Here is a 19,744-nt window from a genome sequence, read left to right as displayed (position 1 = left end):
ACCCACTGTTGGCCGCACTGTAAAAGCAAATATTAATCAGTGACTTTAAGCTTCTTTCCTTAAACAAATGGTTTGGCATCTTTCTTGCCAGGAGTTGTTTGGTAAATTTGAACCGACAGGCAAGGGAGAAACGGGTAGCCTTAGACAGTCTGGCAATAACAAAATCTGTTTATCAGTTCCTCTAAAGCTTACCAATTAACACATTATGCCTTGTTTGTTTAATCCAAAAACCAAAGTGCAAAAACGACACGTGGTTTTATGCCAGGCTGCGTTCTGGAACATTTCTTGGATGGCTTCAGTAACTTTCTGGAGGCTTTTTCTTCTTTTTAAAGTGAGCCTAACCAAACAAATAATAGTAACATTTGGGCACATACACCTGTTGAGATTAAAATTTAAAAAAAAAAGAAAAAAAAAAGGTTTAGATTTGCAGGTAGTTAAGCTATTTCTGCATGTTTGGTCATGACGCTAAGGTGGATTCTGTTGGCAACTTCATCTTCAGTCATACACTCAATTTAATGCTTTACAAAAAAAGAGCTAATAACCATATTACTCCAAAGTCTCCAACTAATCCTTGGAAATCTACCACAGCGAGACCACAGCACTACAGAAATCCAGTCAAGATAAATTTTATATAAAACAGTTTATTGATTTATCAACAACTGTCAGCTGTACAGTCCTTATGGATGATGCCACATGTATGCTACACAGTCTTAACTTGTGTTTATGATGAGACCATTCCCGTCTATGAGAAGATTGTAGTGAATATTATGAAATACTGAAGAAAGCAAAGAATACACCCAAAATGTCGAACGTGGTAATGGCGTTGCCTGCGTCCTTTATGAGTAACCAAGTCTTGCGTATCAGTCACAGGCTCGCAAACACAAGCGGCAATAACGATCTCTAATAGACTGATGGCTAAACTTTGCAGAGTGGAGCAAAGTTTTCATACAGTGGTTGAGTCAACAGAGTGAGCTCAAGTCACAGCTGCTTCTCTCTAAAACCCATCAATCCGACAGTTGATATAAATCCATTTTGATGTTATAGACAGGAGCCAGGGTTCAGTGAAAGGTCTTCATTTCAAAGCTGAAATTCTGCTGATCAGGGTCAAAAGGGTAAACATAACTGGAAACCATGATTTTTTTCCTCCCTACAGAAAAAAAAGCCTTTCCAGAATTCTCGACTGCAAAAATCCATGGGACAAATGTCTGTGATACAGCAAATAGCGAAGAAAAAAAAAGCCTTTGTCAGGGAGAAAAAAAAATACAAATTAGATTTCCGAAAAGGTCATTTTGGACAAGGAACATGAAAAAAAAAAAAAAAAAAAAAGCCGAGGAGGGGGAAAAAACTGAAATAGAATATCCTCTTACAAAGTCCTAATCTAATTTCCATCCCCGGAGGGGACAGAAAATCACGGAGAGAACAAGAAAGAACCATCACAAGCGTAACTGGACACCAAAATATAAATCTATAAAAGGCCTTTTATTACTCCATTATGTACACTTTTCACAGGACCTCCAAGGAGAAGCTCCAGAGCGAAGCGCCGCTTCTACTTGTGTCATGGAACTTTATCTCCACATTAAAAAGGACGAATAAAAAAAGAAATATCCAACAAACAGAAACAGCAAGACATTATTTTCTTCTCGGTGCCTTGGGAAACTGCACTCGCTGTACAAGTGTTAGTTGTATGAGTGAGGAAGGGCAGAGCCGAAGGACACAGCATCCAGTGCCACAATAACACCACCATCCATTTTCGTCTGGCACTGCCAAACTTCCTGCCCATCCACCTTGGAGCTGCAGGCAACATCCATGCTGTCTGTGTGAGGGAAGGAGGATGGAGGAAGTGTCTACTGTTCCTGAGCATGCTCCGATCCAAAGCAGTCTCTTCTAATAGATCACTTCATACACAGTGGCCTTCTTGTCACCAGAGCCTGTCACGATGTACTTGTCGTCTGCAGAAATGTCACAGCTCAGGACAGATGAGGACTCCTTGGACTGTTTAAAGAAAAGCAAACACACACACAAAAAACACTTTAATCTTGGAGGCAGTTAAACTTAAATGTTGCTGAGTAAGTTAAGTGGTGAAAATTAGCTGACTTCATGGCAAGATTAGATTGCACTGACAGCAACTTCTGGCCTGACGGGCCTCAAAAAGGCGTCTTTGTCAGGTCAATAATTCAGGTTCAGTTTTCACTGATAGGATAGTCCTGTCAGACAGCGGTCGTTTTGCCCTTCCTCTTAGAGATCTGTGTGTACGTTTGGCCTGGCTACAGACAGAGTCCATTGATCTGCATACCTGGAATATGCTGGCGCCATAAGGAGTCCTCCAAGCATTCAACAGATTGTCCTTCCCGGTGCTTACGAACCATTTACCTGCAAAAACAACAAAAGTGCCATCAGGACACTTTTCACTAACAAGTAATAGGAAAAGTACCTACAAATGAAGAGTAGCCTTGAGATGACAACAAGCATTTACGCTATTTTAAAAAAGGCACTAATAAGGACAGGCAAAGGGCTCTTCACAGTTAAATACGGTCAGCTTTATCTGATGCTCTTTTTGTGTGTTTGTTCATACCGCAGTAGGCAAACTTGAGGGAAAGGACACAGCTTTCGTGCAGGTGGAGCTGATACTTGTCAGGCTTTGAATGGTGGAGCACTTCCACGTTGCTGCTCTCCATTCCCACAGCAAGCCACTCGCCAGTCGGACAGTAGCCCAAAGAAAAGATCTGGAGATCAAACAGGACAATAATTACAGACAGTTCTTCGGCCGAAAGGAAAACAGACTCCAGGTCTGGCCCCTTGCATTATGCAGCGTTGTACCTGTGAAGTGAAGTCGTGCTGCTGCAGCTGTCGACCCTCTCTCAAATCCCAGGAGCGAACAGTGTTATCGAGACCACCTGTCCACAGCTTAGTGCCATCATGGGATATGTCAATACAGCTAGCACCATCCGTATGACCTTGAAACTGCCTAAAATCAAAATCGGAAGGCATACAGACAGTTATTGACATTATCTTTTAAATTGACTCAAGCCCACATACTGGAAATAAAGTTTTGTTTCCGACCTAACGAGAGTCTGGTTATGCAGGTCCCAAACGGCAATGTTTCCATCACTGCAGCACGAGAAGCAGACTTTGGCATCAGGGCTGATGGCCAAGGCGTAGCACGCCGGGGCTGAGGAGGTGAGCTCAGCTTTGATCCGCGGTGTCTGGGAGGCCAGATCCCAGATGGTCAGTGTGCTGGCCTCGCCTCCAACAATCAATGTGCGACCATCAGGCAGTAGCTTACAGGAGCGGATGTAGTTATCCCTGTTCTGTTGCACCGAGGACAAAGCAAATCAATACATGTTCAAGGCAGTGGAGCTAGGGAGAGCTTTAGAAACAAACAAATCATGGGCGGAGGATAAAAAACGTCCTGTCATAACAAATAAACCAAAGATTGAACCTCAAACCTAATCTGAACTATGTGAATAAGTGTTTGGCTTGTTAATTTTTTTCTAGTGTTGAATGAAATAACATGTGTGTAAACATTAAGAAAAGCTGATGAGGTCCTCACCAAACAGTCCAGCTGGGACACGGGGCTCTTGCTGCCTGGTTGGCTCATGTCCCAGATTTTGACACAGCCTTTGCCACCAGTGTAAACGTGACGTGTGGGGTTGCTAATGGTGACAGCACAGACCACCTCACCATGGCTCAGTGTGTTGATCTGACGGGCGTGGCGTGGAATACCGGGACCAATGAGGGCGTCGGGTGGGAAGGGCACAGGCTGCATTTGACCATCTGCGCTGACATGGAAGGAGTACGCTCTGAAGGAAAAGACACGTGCCTGTCAGTATTTGATATCAGCTGTGTTACAAAAAAATTGATCTGCAACATATCTAGGGAGACACTTACGGTTTTCCGCCAGAAATAGATGTGAGGCTGGCTGGGAGGCCCGGGGCTCTCATGTGGGTGTGAGGATCAAACCCCTAAAAGATGATATGGGAATGTTTGACTAACATACTCAACTGTTATCAGAGTAAAATCCCTCATTGCATCCTGTACATGACTTTTAGATGATCCAAAACTACAGAAAAGGAAAGGGAAAGCCTTTACCATGGGAGTGCGTCCATAGGCTGCTGCTGCTGCAGCGCTCATCTGAGGGGAGATGTGCAGACCAGCATACACCCCAGGGCTAGTCAGGCCTCCGTTCATTTCATGATGGCCCATCATAGCAAAGGGGGTAGGATAGGACCCTGCAATGGATAGAGGTGTGCGCAAAGCTGGGGCTGCTGTAGACAAAGACAGGAGATGGAGATCGGTTTGTGGCCTAACAGTTTTGCAAATAATGGAAAAAAAAGATCTCAGTTTCTGTAAAGTGAAGAGAATGGTACCAACCGAGAGCTTCCATGCCTGGTGGCTTGCCCAGGATGGGTCTGAGCCCAGGAGTCGAGCTCGTGCCAGGGGTGGGGGCATCGTTTCGGGGGGTGGGGGTGTTGGATTTGAGACCAGGCGTGGAGGATTTGTCATTCTGTCAAGGGAACGAGAGAGCAAGCACAATCACAATCCCGGAAACCAGGCACTGTGCACTGACAATTTGAAAGCAAACTGAACTTAATCCAATCTAATTCTGACAACCCTCATAGTCCTGCAGAGCCATAAACTGCTATTTATTCTAAAACCTATTATGGTCACAATGGAGATGGGGACGTTTTTATCCCCTTACTGCTTTGGCTTTAATCTTTTAGTGAGGCAGAGGGAAAAATCCTGGAATAGTTAAATACATTGAGCTATTAACAGAGAAGACCTGACTGATCCTGATGCGGGACAATATTATCCCTGACGTTTAGTCATGCACTTAAAGCACAGACAGCCACTGCTAATCCACTGCAGAAAACGTCCTAGATCTATTTGCACATGTCCCTTTGGTCTCTCGGCAATTGTCATTTAAAACCCTTTCTGTCCCAGTTTGTCCACAACTCTTTTGATGTCTTACATGACTGAGCTCCTTAGCCTTGGAGGAAGGGGTGCTTCCAGATGACGCCACTGATGCGGGGCTGTTGGGTGTGTCTTTCTTTGGGGGGCGGGGCTTGTCAATACCATTTTCAGGTGGTGAGTGGGCTGGGCTTGCCCTTGGAGTGGCAGGATCCTGGAGAAACACACCAGTAATATTTACATAAGAGCAATGTCACATCAATGTGCTACGAACAATTGCTGTGCAGCTCACCTCATTGGACACATCGACCACCAAGTCGTCGCTTTTCTCTCCGTCACTGTCCTGTAACAATAATTAGTAATCGTTTAACTTAACACACACAGATGGGGAAAAATTAAAGCACAGACTCCAGGGATGTTGTTCTCTGGTCTAAACTTCATTAGTTTTTTAAATTAAATTGTGAACCTAAAGCAATTTTTTAAGTCACCATTCATAAGCATATTCATAAGCATAAGCATATTTCCCCGTCATGCTGAACTACTCCTTCAGGGACTTACATATCTACTCATGCTGTCCTTCTCCTCCACTTTGCGTTTCTTAGAATCCAAGCTGTAGTCTGAGGAGCTGCGATGCTTCTCACTGGCTGTGCGTAAGCTTTCTGATGGGGATATTGAGTTATTCTGCAAAAGGGGAAAAACCAAACACGCTTTATTACCATTTTGTCTTCCTTCTGTAAGAGAGCGCAGCAAGTCACTCATCCATTACAAATTCACAGAGAACACACTGTGCCAATCCAAACACTAAAAATGCCTTATTCACACAATGATGGATACGGCGGACTCTTAAAATGCAGCTGTAGGCCAGCTCCAAACAGTACCCTGACACCAGCCAAGCCCAATCTCGCACACAAGCCTGTCCCTGGCCACACAACAGAATGGGCTGTTATCTGAACTGAATGGAGGAGGGCTTGTTTTCCGAGCTGGGCTCCCTCCTCCTCATAACTGGACAACAAACAGCCTCACAGGGACATGAGCAGTGTGTTGTAGCTGAACAGAGGGCCTTTTCAGTCAGGCTGAGCGTGAGAGAGAGAGAGAGATAGAGATGGGAGGAGAGAAAAACGAAAGTAAAGCGAGAGAGAGGGGGGAGAGAACCTATATGTTTTGGGTGCTGGGCATTGATTGCCGTAGTGCGCTTGGGCACCATGTCAGCTGAGGCTTTGAGCTCAGATAAAGAAAGACAATCTATATCCTGCCAGTGGGCACGGCAGCGTGGGACTGACTGGTGCTTCTTCATGGAGCCTGCCCACACAAGCTGGGACAGCTCACTCTAAATGCCAAAAGAATGGGAGGCTTTAGGCAGGTGTCCAGCAGCTTTCACAGGAGTTTGCCACTTGCCTGTAAACTGCCAAGTTCTCCCGATTCTCTCTGTCCCTCATCTGAGGACCAAAGCGAAAACATGGACTAAGTCAGCGGCGACTCAGAGAAGTGAACAATGGCTGATGGACTAGCAGTCTGGGCAAAAAGCCACTGTCTGCATAATGGCTGACCTTTAAAGAGATGCTTAGCGTGACTCATTAGCCAAAGTCACCATTCTACTATCAGATGACCAGGGACGAGAGCACAGAAACAAAACAGGCCCGCTAATCGCCCCAGGACTTCCATTTCTTCAGACATGACTGCACCCATTCAGCTGGCCCGGCCTACAGAAACACAATCTCACAGGCCCATCACAAGCCATCATAGATCGCAGCATTTCAAATATAACGCTTTAGCAGGCCCAGCCAGACGAGGTGGAGAAGAAGAAAAAAAAGAAAAGAAAAACAAAACAACACTCCATTTGTGTTCATAAATATTCATCACATGCCAAGAAGAAGAAAGAGAGAGAGCTGGTAAACAAGGGAGACAGTAGAAGGGATCAAATAAATCCTTTAAGAAGGGGAAGTCCAAGCCCTTCTTTAATTGTGATGAAATTACAAGGCTTCTAATCTATCTCACATGATACCAGTCATTTCCCCTTCTGGATTAAACACACACGATTTATATTCCAGACCTCATTTTCCATTAATCATTTTATTGAACTCAGATTACACCGCATGAAATCAGTATATGCATGCACTGATGGAAGGCTCTACTTGACACTTGCAGCGCAGATGAAAATGTGATGAATTACAAAAAAGCAAAACGAGTGCGGCTCGGGAAACTTACCGTGCTCTCTGTGTCGCAGACATCACGGTGGCGTCCGAGGTAAAGATGAAACCAAGCGGAGCAAAGAGAAAAACAAGTCACTTAGCACATCATAACAGATGCTTCTAGCCGAATGTGTGACAATCAACTGCAGGGCACAAGGCCCCTCTTATCGGCGTGTATTGGAGCTGCTGAATAGCTTATGCAGTCATGGGCTGGGAATGTACCAGCTCATTACCCAGACAGAATGTGAACAGACAGGATGTGCTCCTCACCTAAGGACCCTATGATTGTGAGAGTGAGAAGCACTCAGCACTAAATTGGTTTATGTCAGTTTAACATCTTTTCAGAACTGCTAAAATTAATATGCCTTTTGATTCTCGCAAATAATAACTAGCTAACAAAGCTATGGGGCCGAGCTCTTCTTCTCACCTCGGTGTTCGAGATCATGGTGGTTCTTTTCATCCTTTACTGGGAGGTGGGCTTGGCTCCCTAGAGCTCCTAGCGCCAGCAGCCCTGATCCGGAGCCCGTCACAGGGGGGATGCCAGGGGGCTGCAGGCCCGAGGGGTGAGGCGGCAACTGGACTGGAGGCCCATGGGCAGCATGGGAGAGGTGCTGTGCCTGGAGCTGCTGCTGCTGTAAGGTGACAGGGAGATAGACAGACAGACAACAAATGGGTTGGAGGAAAAGGGCGAGGAGAAACCACCAACTAAGCACGAGGCTAAACCCCAGATGATATTAGCACATTCACACGTCTATTACTGTCAGGAACACACAGCAATCCCCCTCAGTGCTATTTCCATACCAGGCCAGGGTGGCATAAGCCCTAGATCTGTGCTGAGGCGAGTAAAACCTATAACTGCCTGACCACTCTCAGCATGTGTAACACACGAGGCAGAGGTGCTCAAGTTATCGAAATAACCCACTAATCGCAGTGTATTATTGAAAACAACTGAAATATTTTTCATTCTACTTTATCCAAAAGGGAAAAAAGTCTGCTTCAGCCACATCTTAAAAGAGAAAATCATTATGCTTAAAGGTAAACTGGCACATATTCTACTGCAACAACACAACTCCTGTGCCTCTGTGATTTAAGCGATCAGAATACAAAACTCTGTGGAAATCTGTCTGTGGGCTAAACAATACCCGCTTTTCAAACACATCCAGTGTCTGTTTACTGATCTCATAGTCACATTTCTGGATTGACGGAACATGAATCATTTGCGCACCCAAACTTTAAGAGACTGCGGGAACACAGAGTGCTAGAAGCTGGCACGCCTTCCCTCTCACTCTGAGTCTTTGAGTGTGTTTCTGAGTGTGTGTCTGGAAGGCTGCTGCGGGAGCGAGGACCAGGGGTCCCATGCTGGCACTCAGTCAACCCTCCAATACTCAGCATCAATATTTGAAAGGCACAGGGAAATAGATGGGAGTTAAAAGGCACTCAGCATGGAAGTAAGCAGTTTAAAGCAAGGTTAAATAATACTTAGCTGAGACACCAATAAAAACATCAGCAATTTATTACCCGTATACGAGCCAGCTGAATAATTCAGATGCTGTTACAGCACACTCCTCTCTCTTTTTACAAGACGGATTTCAATCAGTGGCCATTTATGGCCATTTCAGGAATATTAGAATCTTTGTAATGACCAGGGAGGTAGTGCGACGCATAGAAGACGGTGGTGGGCAGGCCTAACACATAATTAAAAATACATTAACTCAGCAGGAACTCCTAAATTCTGTAGCAGGAATACAAAATACTTAGTGCTTAAATATGTCCTTAGAAATATAATCCACATTGTTCTTTTGTTTTTCTGTTGTAGAAGTAGAGGACTAGCATGACTAATAGCTAACTTTTTAACTTGCAACCTTGTGCTTTGTTACATGGGGCAGATGTCAATCCAATTACAAAACGTACCCAAGACAGACACAGCTCTCTCTCTCTCTCCGTGTCTGTCTGGGAGCCTAAGAGAGCGAGTGTGTTATAATATTGTGTCCATGAGGGAAATTAAGGAGCCAGTTCATTGGCAGGGGAGAGCCATCCTTGCTCATTGTGTTTAATGAGGCACTGATGGGTAATAAGCATGGCTGATCAGCAACAGCCCTCATTACAGGGGCCATAAATGAAGACAATAATAAATAAATAAAGGAGTCTGGCCTATTTTCTCTAATTTAATATTCTAAGATAAAGACCTACTCTTTGCTCCTTTTTCCTCTAACTGAGTGTAGTTTAAAATGCCTTGTTTATGACGCGGATATTTTGGGTATTTTCTAATCTGCCAGAAAACGCTGCTTGTCAGGTTCATCTCAACACATGCAGCTGCCCCAGTTTCATTCTATTAATGGCCCTCAGCTCCATCAATAAGACATGCAGCTGGCTCCTGGATGCTTCCTGTCTACCTGGCACGCTCTTTCACCTTGCTTTACAAAATACATGAGGATTTTGGCATGCCTACAGAGCTTCTTCTTAATGAATAACTAATGGCAAGGTATTCGTAAAACATACAGTGGTTACATTTCCTCCTCCTCTGACGTGAGCGACCTGAGTGACCCGGGTGGGAGCTTTACTGTTTCATAAAAACTGTCCTGGTTCCCACAAAAGACCACAAACTAAAACTCTGAGCTTGTCAGATAGCTCATAAAATGTTTTCTTAATGCTTTGAAAGCCCAAAAAGGCACAGTCAGATGATGAAAAATACAAATTCAAATGTACAACATCCTAGTACTGTGATGCTCCAAATGTGAAAATCATATAGAACACAAAAAGCCCCACTAGTGAAATCTCCTATTCTTAGGAACTACTGCAGCAGCTGCTCTTCCAAAAACTGTAATAAAGCATCCATTTCAGTCCAACAGAGGAGTAACAAACAGTTTTCCATCACCTCAAGACACCCACTCAGGCAAATTCTAGGGAGCAATTATCCAGGAACAAAAGGTCACCAAGGGGGTTATTAATTGAATTCCAATATGTGCTTCCAGTCATCAAGTGAGCCTTTAGGCTAGTCTTCTGTGTGTGCCGGAGAGTCTACAGTAGTCACAAGATCACAGACAGTTTGAGCTTTCTATCACAGGTGAAACCAATCACTTTCATTATAGCACGCCAGGGTCAGCACAGCTGATCAATGAGGAGCAGATGGCGTTTGGAAGCCACGATGAATGCAGCGGATTACAGCTCGCTGCCGTGGCGTGAAAAGAACTGTGCAGCGGAGCCGTGGTGGCTGACGACTGTCTGTGCTGTCTCAGTTAGCTTGCAGTGCTGGCTGTGTTTAGTTCACCCTCAGCCTTTTAATTCCCACAGCAATCCAGGTCAACTGTGAGAGATGAGGCTCCTCATTAAAACCTTAGCCAATTAAAGCAATACGAGCTGCGAAGGGGGATCTCGAGAGCTCTCAGGCTCGCATTTATCAACACACAACAAGGCATTGAAGATGCCACCGAGGCCAAAGCTAAAGCAATGCATGAGTCTTTTTTTGGTTTGTTTTTGGGGTGTAGTTGCCAATATTAATAGTTTCGTTTGAATTTAATAGTGAAAAATAAGTCATGAAATGAAAAAAAAAATAGTGATGACACATTTGATTTAAAAAGAGGCAAATCTGCACTATAAGTGTAGCAAGTGGTGTATTACAATGTGTTCACTCAACAGTTCAGACTACTCGGTATATGAATTTGATGTGAAGGTTTGCCCCTACCCAAGGTCAAATAAAGGAATAAAAGGGGGTATACACACGGTGAGAGGCAGATTGGGAAGTCCACGTACCCCGATGATGGCATTCAGCTCAGTCATAGTCACCTGCTTAGCCCTCTCTACTGCCTGAGCAACCTGCTGTTGGTGCTGTGGACAGACATTTGCAAAAGATTATTTATCACACATCCACACTTGCTCATCTATGAATTTCACAGTTTTTTTCCAAAGCAACACTAAAATTATAAAGGTGAGATAAAATGCTCTTAACCACAATTATTCCCAAAAGCAAGGAGTATTATCTTAAGGGTACAGGCAACAATAAGTGGCATTGCTTTAGTAGTAAACTGTGACACCGTTTGGAAACCGGGCTCAAAACTCACCTCTTGTGACAGGAAAGGCATAATTTGAGCTAAAATTGCGTTGAGCCGTTTGGCAATCTCCGTCTGGAAAACAAAGAAAGGGGAGCAAAATGAGACGGTAAAGTATGAAAGAGACAGTGACTTCATATAACCCCGCCTTTAATGTTTACACCGATTAAGTCAATTACTGCGGCAATCAGAACTGCTTGACTCAACATCCTCTAAACAGCGTGATATTGACATTTGAAATATTTAAAACATTAGGAGAGCCCAGGGGGATGGAGCACAGCTGTGCTAAGAGTGCACTCCATGCTAAACGGATATGAGCAGGCAGAGTGCTGCTGTGTTGAGAGGATCCTCTCTCACTCTGCCCTTCTTCCCCTCATCTGCGAATGTGCTGTCCTGCAGTTAACCTCAGAGTTAAACCACACAACCACACCCCAGGAAGGAAGGCCTACTAACTACAGCGCATTGTTTACTTACATGTAACAGTGTGGGGAATTTACATTAACAATTAGGACTGCAGAGAATGCAAAGACAAACGGTAATAACATTGTAGGGGAGACACCTTCAATCAATACCATTAAGCAAGCAGCCTGTGTCGTAAGTGGCGTTTGCTAAAGCTACAGCTTTAGCCCAAGCCGTTTCTCACTGCAATCAAGCACCCAGCCCACCAACCTCATAGCCTCCCAACATCCACGACGCCCTGCCTCCATTCTTCTGCTTGTCTACCAACTGCCATGGCAACGGCTGCAGCCCTATCTTGCTGGGATCATTATGCAAATGGCACCTCTGCTTGACCGTAACAGGCTTTAAAATCATATTACGTGCTTGGAGGCAGGTCATTAAATTGAATTTTCAGCCTGTCGATCACATGAACGTACCAAATGAATGGTGGATAAAAAGAGCAGTAGGAGGAGGTGTGCGGGGAAAGATCGGGGGCGGGGGGCTATGCTCCACGCCCCCCACCCCCTCCAGTCTCCTGTAAAAACACTGCACAGCCGGCCTGCTATGCCTCTCTTTCTCCTTCCAGGGAAAGGAGATGAGACTTTCAGGTTCAAGCTCTGCACTGGGAGCAGAAAAATAACAGCGCCAAAGCTACATCATCTTTGGAATTTATGAGCCGCAGTTCAACCCAGGGCCACTGCAGAACACAAACACATCACAGGGATTTTCTCTGATTTTTCATTTGGAGCAGCAGCACACACAATGTACTTTGCAGACCGCTAGCTTATTTATTACACATGGCAGAAATGCCAGGCAGTTTTGGCAGCCAGACATATTACCTCTAAGCAGAGCCAGAGAGATTGGAGAGTAATGTCCAACAGAACGAGACCTGCTGACCCAAGCTGCAACATGGATAGCCACTTAGCCAGTCAAGCCAGCAGGACAACCAACAACAAGCTGAAGATGCAATATCAGATGAAGCCGCGGATCAGATGCAATAATGCCAAACAAATATATGGCAGCATGTGTCACAGGAAGTACAATAGTCCAAAAGATAACAATGACTATAACTTGATTATTGCCCGCAGACAAAAAAAAGAAAAAAAAAAAAAAGAAAGAGACTGAACCGCGGTCCCCTTTGGCACACAATAAATGTGACCTACAGGTAATAAAGATAAATGTTTTACGAGCGCTGGTATTAATGCAACGTAGTAAGTGTTCTAGAAAGAGCTGAAGGAGCCCCACAGAAATGGTCGAAAAGCGACAGGACCCGTATAATCCATGTTTGTTCAGATAAGCCATGTAAATAGCAGTCGGACATTTGACAGGATTTGCAGAAAGGCCTCGAGCGCACGGCCCATTCCTCTGTAGCTTAGTGTCATGGTGACAGCTGGCTGGGAAAGGTCAGGAGGTGGCTGATCCACTCTGCCCTAAACAACTGGCAGTCTCTACACTCTCACAGCACAACATGCAAATACACGGAAAAGGCAACAACTCAACTCGCCACTGCTGTCAAAATAGATACGGTGCAGAGCTGGGAGGATTTCTTTTTTTCCCCCTGCCGGCAGATAAAAATTGGGCTGTTGTCACTTTAAGCAGATGACAGCTTGGCCCTTGAGAGGCTGGCTTTGCACTGCCGCTACACAATTACAGGTACTCGGACCTGTGTAGCACCACTTTAAGAGCACTCTCGGGCTGGCTTGTCAATGGTGTGCAGAGAGGTATTCGCCTGTTGCTATCAGCAATGGGAAAATGGACTCGAGACACTGATGAGTATTAAATGTAGAGCGAAAACAAGTGGTGGCTCTGGTCACATGATCCATCTATAAACAATACTTGACTAGTCCCATTTAGAGGCTCGGCAATTTTGACAGCGTTGCCTCATGTCAGGTTTTCAGAGTAAGAAGAAAAACATCAGAGTTTGTTTAAGCCAAAAAATGATGCTTCCACTAAACCAGTCTTTGATAAAGAAGTGTAGTGAGTCCAGAATTAGTTTCTAATTGGCATTTAAAGTTATTGGTATTGATTTGAAAAATGCTGAAAAGCTGCATAAATGAATACGTGAGTCACTACTGTGATTAGTCTTGTCAGCTGCAGCAGTCGAGCTGTGTTTTTTTTTCCTAAACAAAGCATGACACAATCTAAAAAACAATAAACTTATTCTAACAAAAACAGCATAAGAACATAACCGTTGTTGTTACGCCACATCTTAAAGTACAGTCAAGTAACTTTTCTGCTTATGTAAGTGAAACTGACACCCAACAGTTCACACCCTGAAATTATTACACTGCAGTCCAGTCCCACATGACAGATTGGGGATATGGAAGTACTGATGGCTTGGAGAGCCACAGTTCCTCCAACCACTTTTCACTGCACGCCTCTTTTGTATGAAGACTGCAGACAGCCTGTTGGCTGACCAAGTTTGCTTTGGCGCTCGCCACGGCAGATACTTTGCTACTTAGCAAATGATTCCTGCAGACATGGCTGCGTTACGGCCGTAGGTAACGACCTAATCTGATTGAATCTTAGCACCATACAAGCCCCAAACCCCATGCAGCTCTTGGAAAACAAGCACCATATGAAGATAATTACCAGCTGACATCATGCAGCAGAAATTAGCAGTTTGCATCGACAAACTGACATGGCTGATAGAGAGGGATCAGATAACACCACCAACGTCAGTCTAAGCTTTGCCCGTGTACGCATTCTGAAATGTGAATTATGTCCCTGCACAGTAATGAAAAAGGCACAGTTAGAGGAATGAATTTCCTCACCATGGAATAAATCTCCTGGCAGGAAAATAATATGCCTGTGTGCATCCAATAATCCATCCCAACCCTGCCTGTTAACCGCTCCCCATCTTCTCCTCCTCCCCTGCCTGAGCTGTAAGCTGGGGGAGCTGCATGGACGGGGCCCACACTGTTTGCTCACAAACACGCCGTTCAGCAGGTTAGGGCCCCACTGATGAATTATTCAAGCGCTTCCATCAGCTCTGTTGAGGTTCCTGATAAAAGTCAGGCGCTAAAATGGATCAGTCGATTAACCTGTTTACACAGAGCTGGGCTGTTGCCCCGCCTCCAGCTCTATTCTCCAACTTGTCTCCTGATACCATCCCCCCCACCTCTCTCCTCTGGTTGGCGATAAGTGCCTGACAGAAGCTATCAGAAGGGCCTGAGCCCTGACAGACATGTGGAAGTGTGACACACAGCACAGACACTGATGGATCGACCTAACACGCCAACCCACCGTGTCGCCAACGCTGTCATTATAACCAAGCCAGGCAGTCGCAGGGGGGCGCGGGAACATAGACAATGAAATGTCACTCATTCACACAATCTCTATCACTTCAGTGCGATTTATCTGCGGAGACATACAAGATAGGATCTTCTGATAAAGATAAGACCACAAAGAAGTGACTAAAGGACTTTTGCTCTGCTGGTGTAATTACTTTATCCTGAAAAAAAGAAATACTGACCTATCAGAGGGCCTCTCTTTTTAATCATTAAGTCAAAAGGCTAAGCCTGCCAAAGTCTACCTTTAATCTTATCAGAAAGCTGAGTCAAATCCCGGATGCACAGCATATGCAAATTTCCAATAACGGCTCACAGCACTTGTACAAGCTGTGGCAGAAGTTTGGGGTTGTGTTGTTGTTTGTGTGCAGTGGATCTGCCTGTTTTCAGACCATTACTGATGCTCAGTTCAGCTCACAGCCTGTAAGTGGCTCCGCCTGGATCTGACATCCCCTGACACCGTGGAAAACCAATGAGCTGAAAAATATGAGCAGCACTGTGATACGTACCTGCTTGTGCATCTCAATGTTCAGCCCGTAGGACATCTCGTAATACTGAAATGAAAGCAGGGATTTAATTGTGGTTAGTGACGTCAGCGCAGTTACAAGATCTGATGATATTTATTACGTGTAACAACAGGCGAGTGTTTTTGCGCTCTGCACTCATGAGACTGGCGTAACCTTAATGTAATTATCGCTGCGCTGATTCCATCGCGGTCAGGGTTTGAACACTATAACGCCTATATAAAAAGTGTTTTTACAGGAAAAGGAGATACGTTATAAGATCAGATAACAAAAGGATTTCTTTGAGCAGCTCAGAGTGAATAGCCAATAAATCAATGCTTCGCTGTTTGCAGTGTGGGCGGAAAAGAGAGGGTTAGAGTTATTGATCAGCTTAAGCCCTCAGATCCCTGTGATGTTTGTTTACTTAGAGTAACGCGGTTGCTCAACACATATTTCCAGCCAGGTCAGTCTGTCTGGCTGAAATGTAATCCGCCGAGCCCACAAGTGGCAGCCGGAGCAGAAATGGCTTTCCAGTCAGCGTCTATTTGATGAGGCCAATGCATTATTCAGTCCATTAGCTTCTTCGAAAATTACTCTCAAACAAGAGAGCCATTCTGTCTGAGATCAGAGCCCCACAGCCATGGCGTAACCTGACACCGAGCGCTGGCTGTGGGATACTTCCCAACATGTTTACCTAACCTCCTGCTTGTCAGGCCGACATGCTGTTTTCCTCTGAGCAAAAAAAAAAAAGAAGTTTAATTTAAGGCTGCATGCATTGGTTTAAATAATTCCCGGTGTGTTTACCTGGGATAGCCTTCTTAGTGTGTCATGTCTGAGCTAATTTTTGCGTCAGGGGCACACCTATGTTTTTCTAAAAGGCTACTTTAAAAAAAAAAAAAAAACAAGCTAATGATTAAGGTTTACAAAGAAGCTGAGTATAAAGGAGACTGCAGTGTGCTCCACGTCCTCCATTTTGTTTACTGTGGTGTATTTTCCCACACGCTGCTCTGGGCCTCCGCCCTCAGCTCACACCTAATTTATGGCCATGCATATGTCTGAGCGTGGAGTCTCCTAGGAGAATAATCAGATCAGCACACACAGAGGGCAACACTGCAGCCGACCCTTGGAGATCAGGGGCATGCTATAATGGAGCGGCAGCCCACTGCCGGCCGCCTGTCAGGAAGCGCTCCTCTGTAACAACCTGCTACATCAACCCCCACGGGGGGGCTTTCACAGGCCTGTACCTGCCACTCAGCCCGCCCTAACAACCACATAGGTGATCACAATAGCCCCGTCTCACTCCACCCCAACTAGATCTTCAACAAGCCGTGCAATCTGGAAACCATAATTGCTTTCAATTGTAACACAATCTTACCATGACATAGTGGCGCTGCATCTCTGTCTTCTCATTGGCCAGTTTGTCATACTCCACCTTAAGACTTAAAATAGGAGACCAGGTGTCATTTTCAAGCGTCTGTGGCACTTCAATCACTTAACCACTTAACAGAGATGTGCACAGGATAAAAACGGGGATGCTTTTAAAAAAACAAACATATATGCTCCTACAGAAGTCAACAGTCAAATATTAGCGTTAACCTCAAAATCCAATAGAGTAAATGTTGACACTGCCATTCTTTGAGTATAATCATTACCTGTGATACTGGGCTTGGAGGAATTGAAATTCATCTTTAATCCTGTCACAAGACTCTGCTACGGTGAATTTGAAGCCAGGCTGGCCAGGCTGATGTGGAGCCTGAAAGAGAAAAGAAAAGAAAAGTGGTTGTAAAAAAAAGAAAAAAAAAGAAAAAAAGAGAGAGACAGAGAAAGTTTTATTCTGCATTGTGACCTGCTAAGGAGAGCTGAACAGTTCACACATTTAGACTCAGGCTTTTAGGATAACATCTCCTCTGCGGGAAGACATTACCACAAGGTGGGTCTGATTCACACCTCCAGGGGGTAATAACACATTAGCTTTCACACCAAATATGAAATGTAATTTCAAAAAAGAAATTCAAATCACCACCACCACTACCACCACCTGTCTTCACGTTCAGACACAGTCATATGCAAGTGTCTGGCTGAGTAAATATCTCCAGGCATACAAACAATCTGCATCCATTTAGTACTGACTGCATATTCCGATGAAGCATAAATGCACTGTAATGAAACCCATACAGAAATCTGATGACCTGCATTAAGAGCGGAAAACGCTTTGCAGGGCATGTTTCAGGAGAACGTGGGGGAGGACACGGCACAGGCAGGAACCATACACCAGCACCAGTGTTTTGTAATAAATATGCAATCTTCTCTAAGTATAGGTGAAGCGAGTCTTACCGGATGTCGGCCTTGTGGATACATCTTGAAATGTATCCTTTGTTTATCCCTCCAGTGTACAGGTCCTTTGGCAAAACGGGTGAAATTTGCTCACAGCCACACCAGTCTCAGCAGACAGGGCCGAGGGGAGTGAGGGAGGGGGGAGGCAGGGGATGAGGAGAGGGGGGGGAGGGAGGTCGTGAAAATCCTGTGTTGAGAAATGACGCGGTTTAATCTATAACCGTAAAAATAAAATAGAAAAAAAAAAAAAACACACACACACACATACACTTTACACTGTTTACCAATAAGTAAGTAGTCACCACAGCACACTAGTCCCAGTTACCGCAGCAGTTCGAGCCGAGTCAGGGAAGCAGCACAACAGTCGAGCGCTTCTGTCTTCTTGATGACCTTATTCGGTCAGTGGTCAGACTCGATATCCTAACAAATCTCAACGTGCAGTTTAACATGATGCCAACACGTAGACGAGGTTGGAGAAGCCACTTATCCGCCGTGCAATTTTAATGCTCAGATCCGTTTCGTTCTTTAATAAAAATAATAATAATAAAAGGAAAAAAAAGAACGGAAACTGACTGCTGTTTGTGAAATGACCACCACCGCCCCCTCACCCGGTCCGTAGGACGTCTACAGGCAGGCCATAAGCGACAGCCGCTGGCTTGCACCTACTGTTTGACTCCCGCTCAGAGTCGTGGAAGCGGGGTCGAGCGTACGCCCAAAAATTAGACAAAAAACTAAGAAAGAAATCAACAGCTCTTGTAAATACGTACCCGTGCGTGAGTCCGAAGCGTCCGTCCGACTTCTGCTCCCGAAGAAAATACTGAGCAGGCTATAATTCATGCGTTTAATCCCTCCTAATGTAAGCCTGGTGGACGCAGTTTTCGTCAAGCATCCTCTCTCCCTCGCTCTCTCCAGAACGCACCCAGCCGGGCTGGGAGAAAATTTTTTAGTGCGGTCGGGCTCGATTAAACTATACTTTATTCTTCAACCGCGAACCTCCGAGGAATGTGCGCCTTCTGCGGCTGGTTAATCCCACAAAGAAGAAGAAGAAGAAGAAAAAAATAAATAAATATGCTTCCAAAATCTGTCTTCCGACTCGAAGAGGTTGGAGATTCTTTAAAAACGTAACATGGTACTCTCCACAATCTCGCGTTTCCCCCAGTTGTCCAGCTTACCCCGGTTGCCACACACAGGCAGCAGGGCTGAACTGCCGTGAAAGCGCCTATCTGTCCAATCGCATTACTCGGAAGGAATACGGCCACATCTGCCTATCGGAGAGCGACGGCCCCCACGTGGGGTGCAACGGTACATGACATCATCCCGCGGATCCACAAGGCATCATCCGTCCGTCCCACCGTGTACAACAGCAACAACAGCAGGCATTGATGTGCCGACGATGATATCCAAATTTGACAGAGACAGCACAAATTCCACATCCGCGCTTCATTAGGGTGTTTTCCTTTCCCCCTCACTGTGTGTGCGCGCCTCCGACATAAGATGATGAATTTTTTTTGAGGGGGTAAGACCACCAGCGGGACGGGGGAGGAGGAGGGGTGGGGGTGTACGGTGAATTTTTATCCCCACACTCAGAAAAACGGATGAGGGGAGTGCTTCTTGTAAAACGTGGTTACAAAATACGAAGAAATGCTAACACGAAATATACAAAGTAGCGGGCAAAACCAGAAATATCCGGGTTTAACCCCCCCTCCCTCTCGCCACCACTATCACTACCTCTTCCTACACGCACAGCGTGAAGGGCACAATATAATGACCAATCGATCGACGACACCCACCAAAATTGAAGCCACGGGAGCGTCTCGATATAATTTCTCGTAAGTGTTTCGAGATTCTTGAACAACATACCCGCTCGTCTACCTATCAGCATTTGGATGATAGTTGCTCAGCGGGGGAAGAGGAGATGATTGCCTTTGTGTGATATGAACATCAGCCATGTCTGAGCGCTGCCTCTGCGCCTTGTTTTGAAGGTTCGGCTCTGCCCCCACGTGGGACTCCTCTGCGGCTTTAAGGCCTCTCGTCCA

At 45.2% G+C, this 19,744-nt stretch overlaps 1 protein-coding gene across 1 annotated transcript; it reads right to left on the bottom strand.

Moving 5' to 3' along the window:
- Nucleotides 1-621: 621 nt before the first annotated feature.
- tle3a (TLE family member 3, transcriptional corepressor a) lies at nucleotides 622-19,354 on the bottom strand. Its single transcript, XM_076885824.1, has 20 exons — nucleotides 18,476-19,354; nucleotides 17,709-17,895; nucleotides 17,027-17,127; nucleotides 16,750-16,813; nucleotides 15,381-15,425; nucleotides 11,156-11,218; nucleotides 10,848-10,922; nucleotides 7,508-7,729; nucleotides 5,467-5,589; nucleotides 5,201-5,251; nucleotides 4,970-5,122; nucleotides 4,372-4,504; nucleotides 4,090-4,265; nucleotides 3,889-3,962; nucleotides 3,551-3,800; nucleotides 3,061-3,308; nucleotides 2,818-2,965; nucleotides 2,573-2,723; nucleotides 2,294-2,370; nucleotides 622-1,992 (listed from the first exon to the last, which is right to left on the bottom strand). Exons 2-20 carry the CDS (start codon nucleotides 17,730-17,732, stop codon nucleotides 1,885-1,887), a joined length of 2,286 nt encoding a protein of 761 aa, XP_076741939.1. The 5' UTR covers nucleotides 17,733-17,895; nucleotides 18,476-19,354; the 3' UTR covers nucleotides 622-1,884.
- Between the last annotated feature and the right edge of the window lie 390 nt (nucleotides 19,355-19,744).

This window comes from Maylandia zebra, linkage group LG7, assembly GCF_041146795.1.
Source record: "Maylandia zebra isolate NMK-2024a linkage group LG7, Mzebra_GT3a, whole genome shotgun sequence".
Taxonomy (NCBI): Eukaryota; Metazoa; Chordata; class Actinopteri; order Cichliformes; family Cichlidae; genus Maylandia; species Maylandia zebra.
This window is presented reverse-complemented; position numbering and strand designations above follow the sequence as displayed.

Bases quoted from the DNA above. Each gene is read 5' to 3' on its own strand.
- tle3a (XM_076885824.1), bottom strand. From the start codon at position 17,732: ATGTATCCACAAGGCCGACATCCG. The intron at 5,252-5,466 runs GTAAGTCCCTGA...TTATTGTTACAG, and splicing joins AGGACAGCATGAGTAGATAT to GACAGTGACGGAGAGAAAAG. The intron at 3,801-3,888 runs GTAAGTGTCTCC...CTTTTCCTTCAG, and splicing joins TCTATTTCTGGCGGAAAACC to AGCGTACTCCTTCCATGTCA.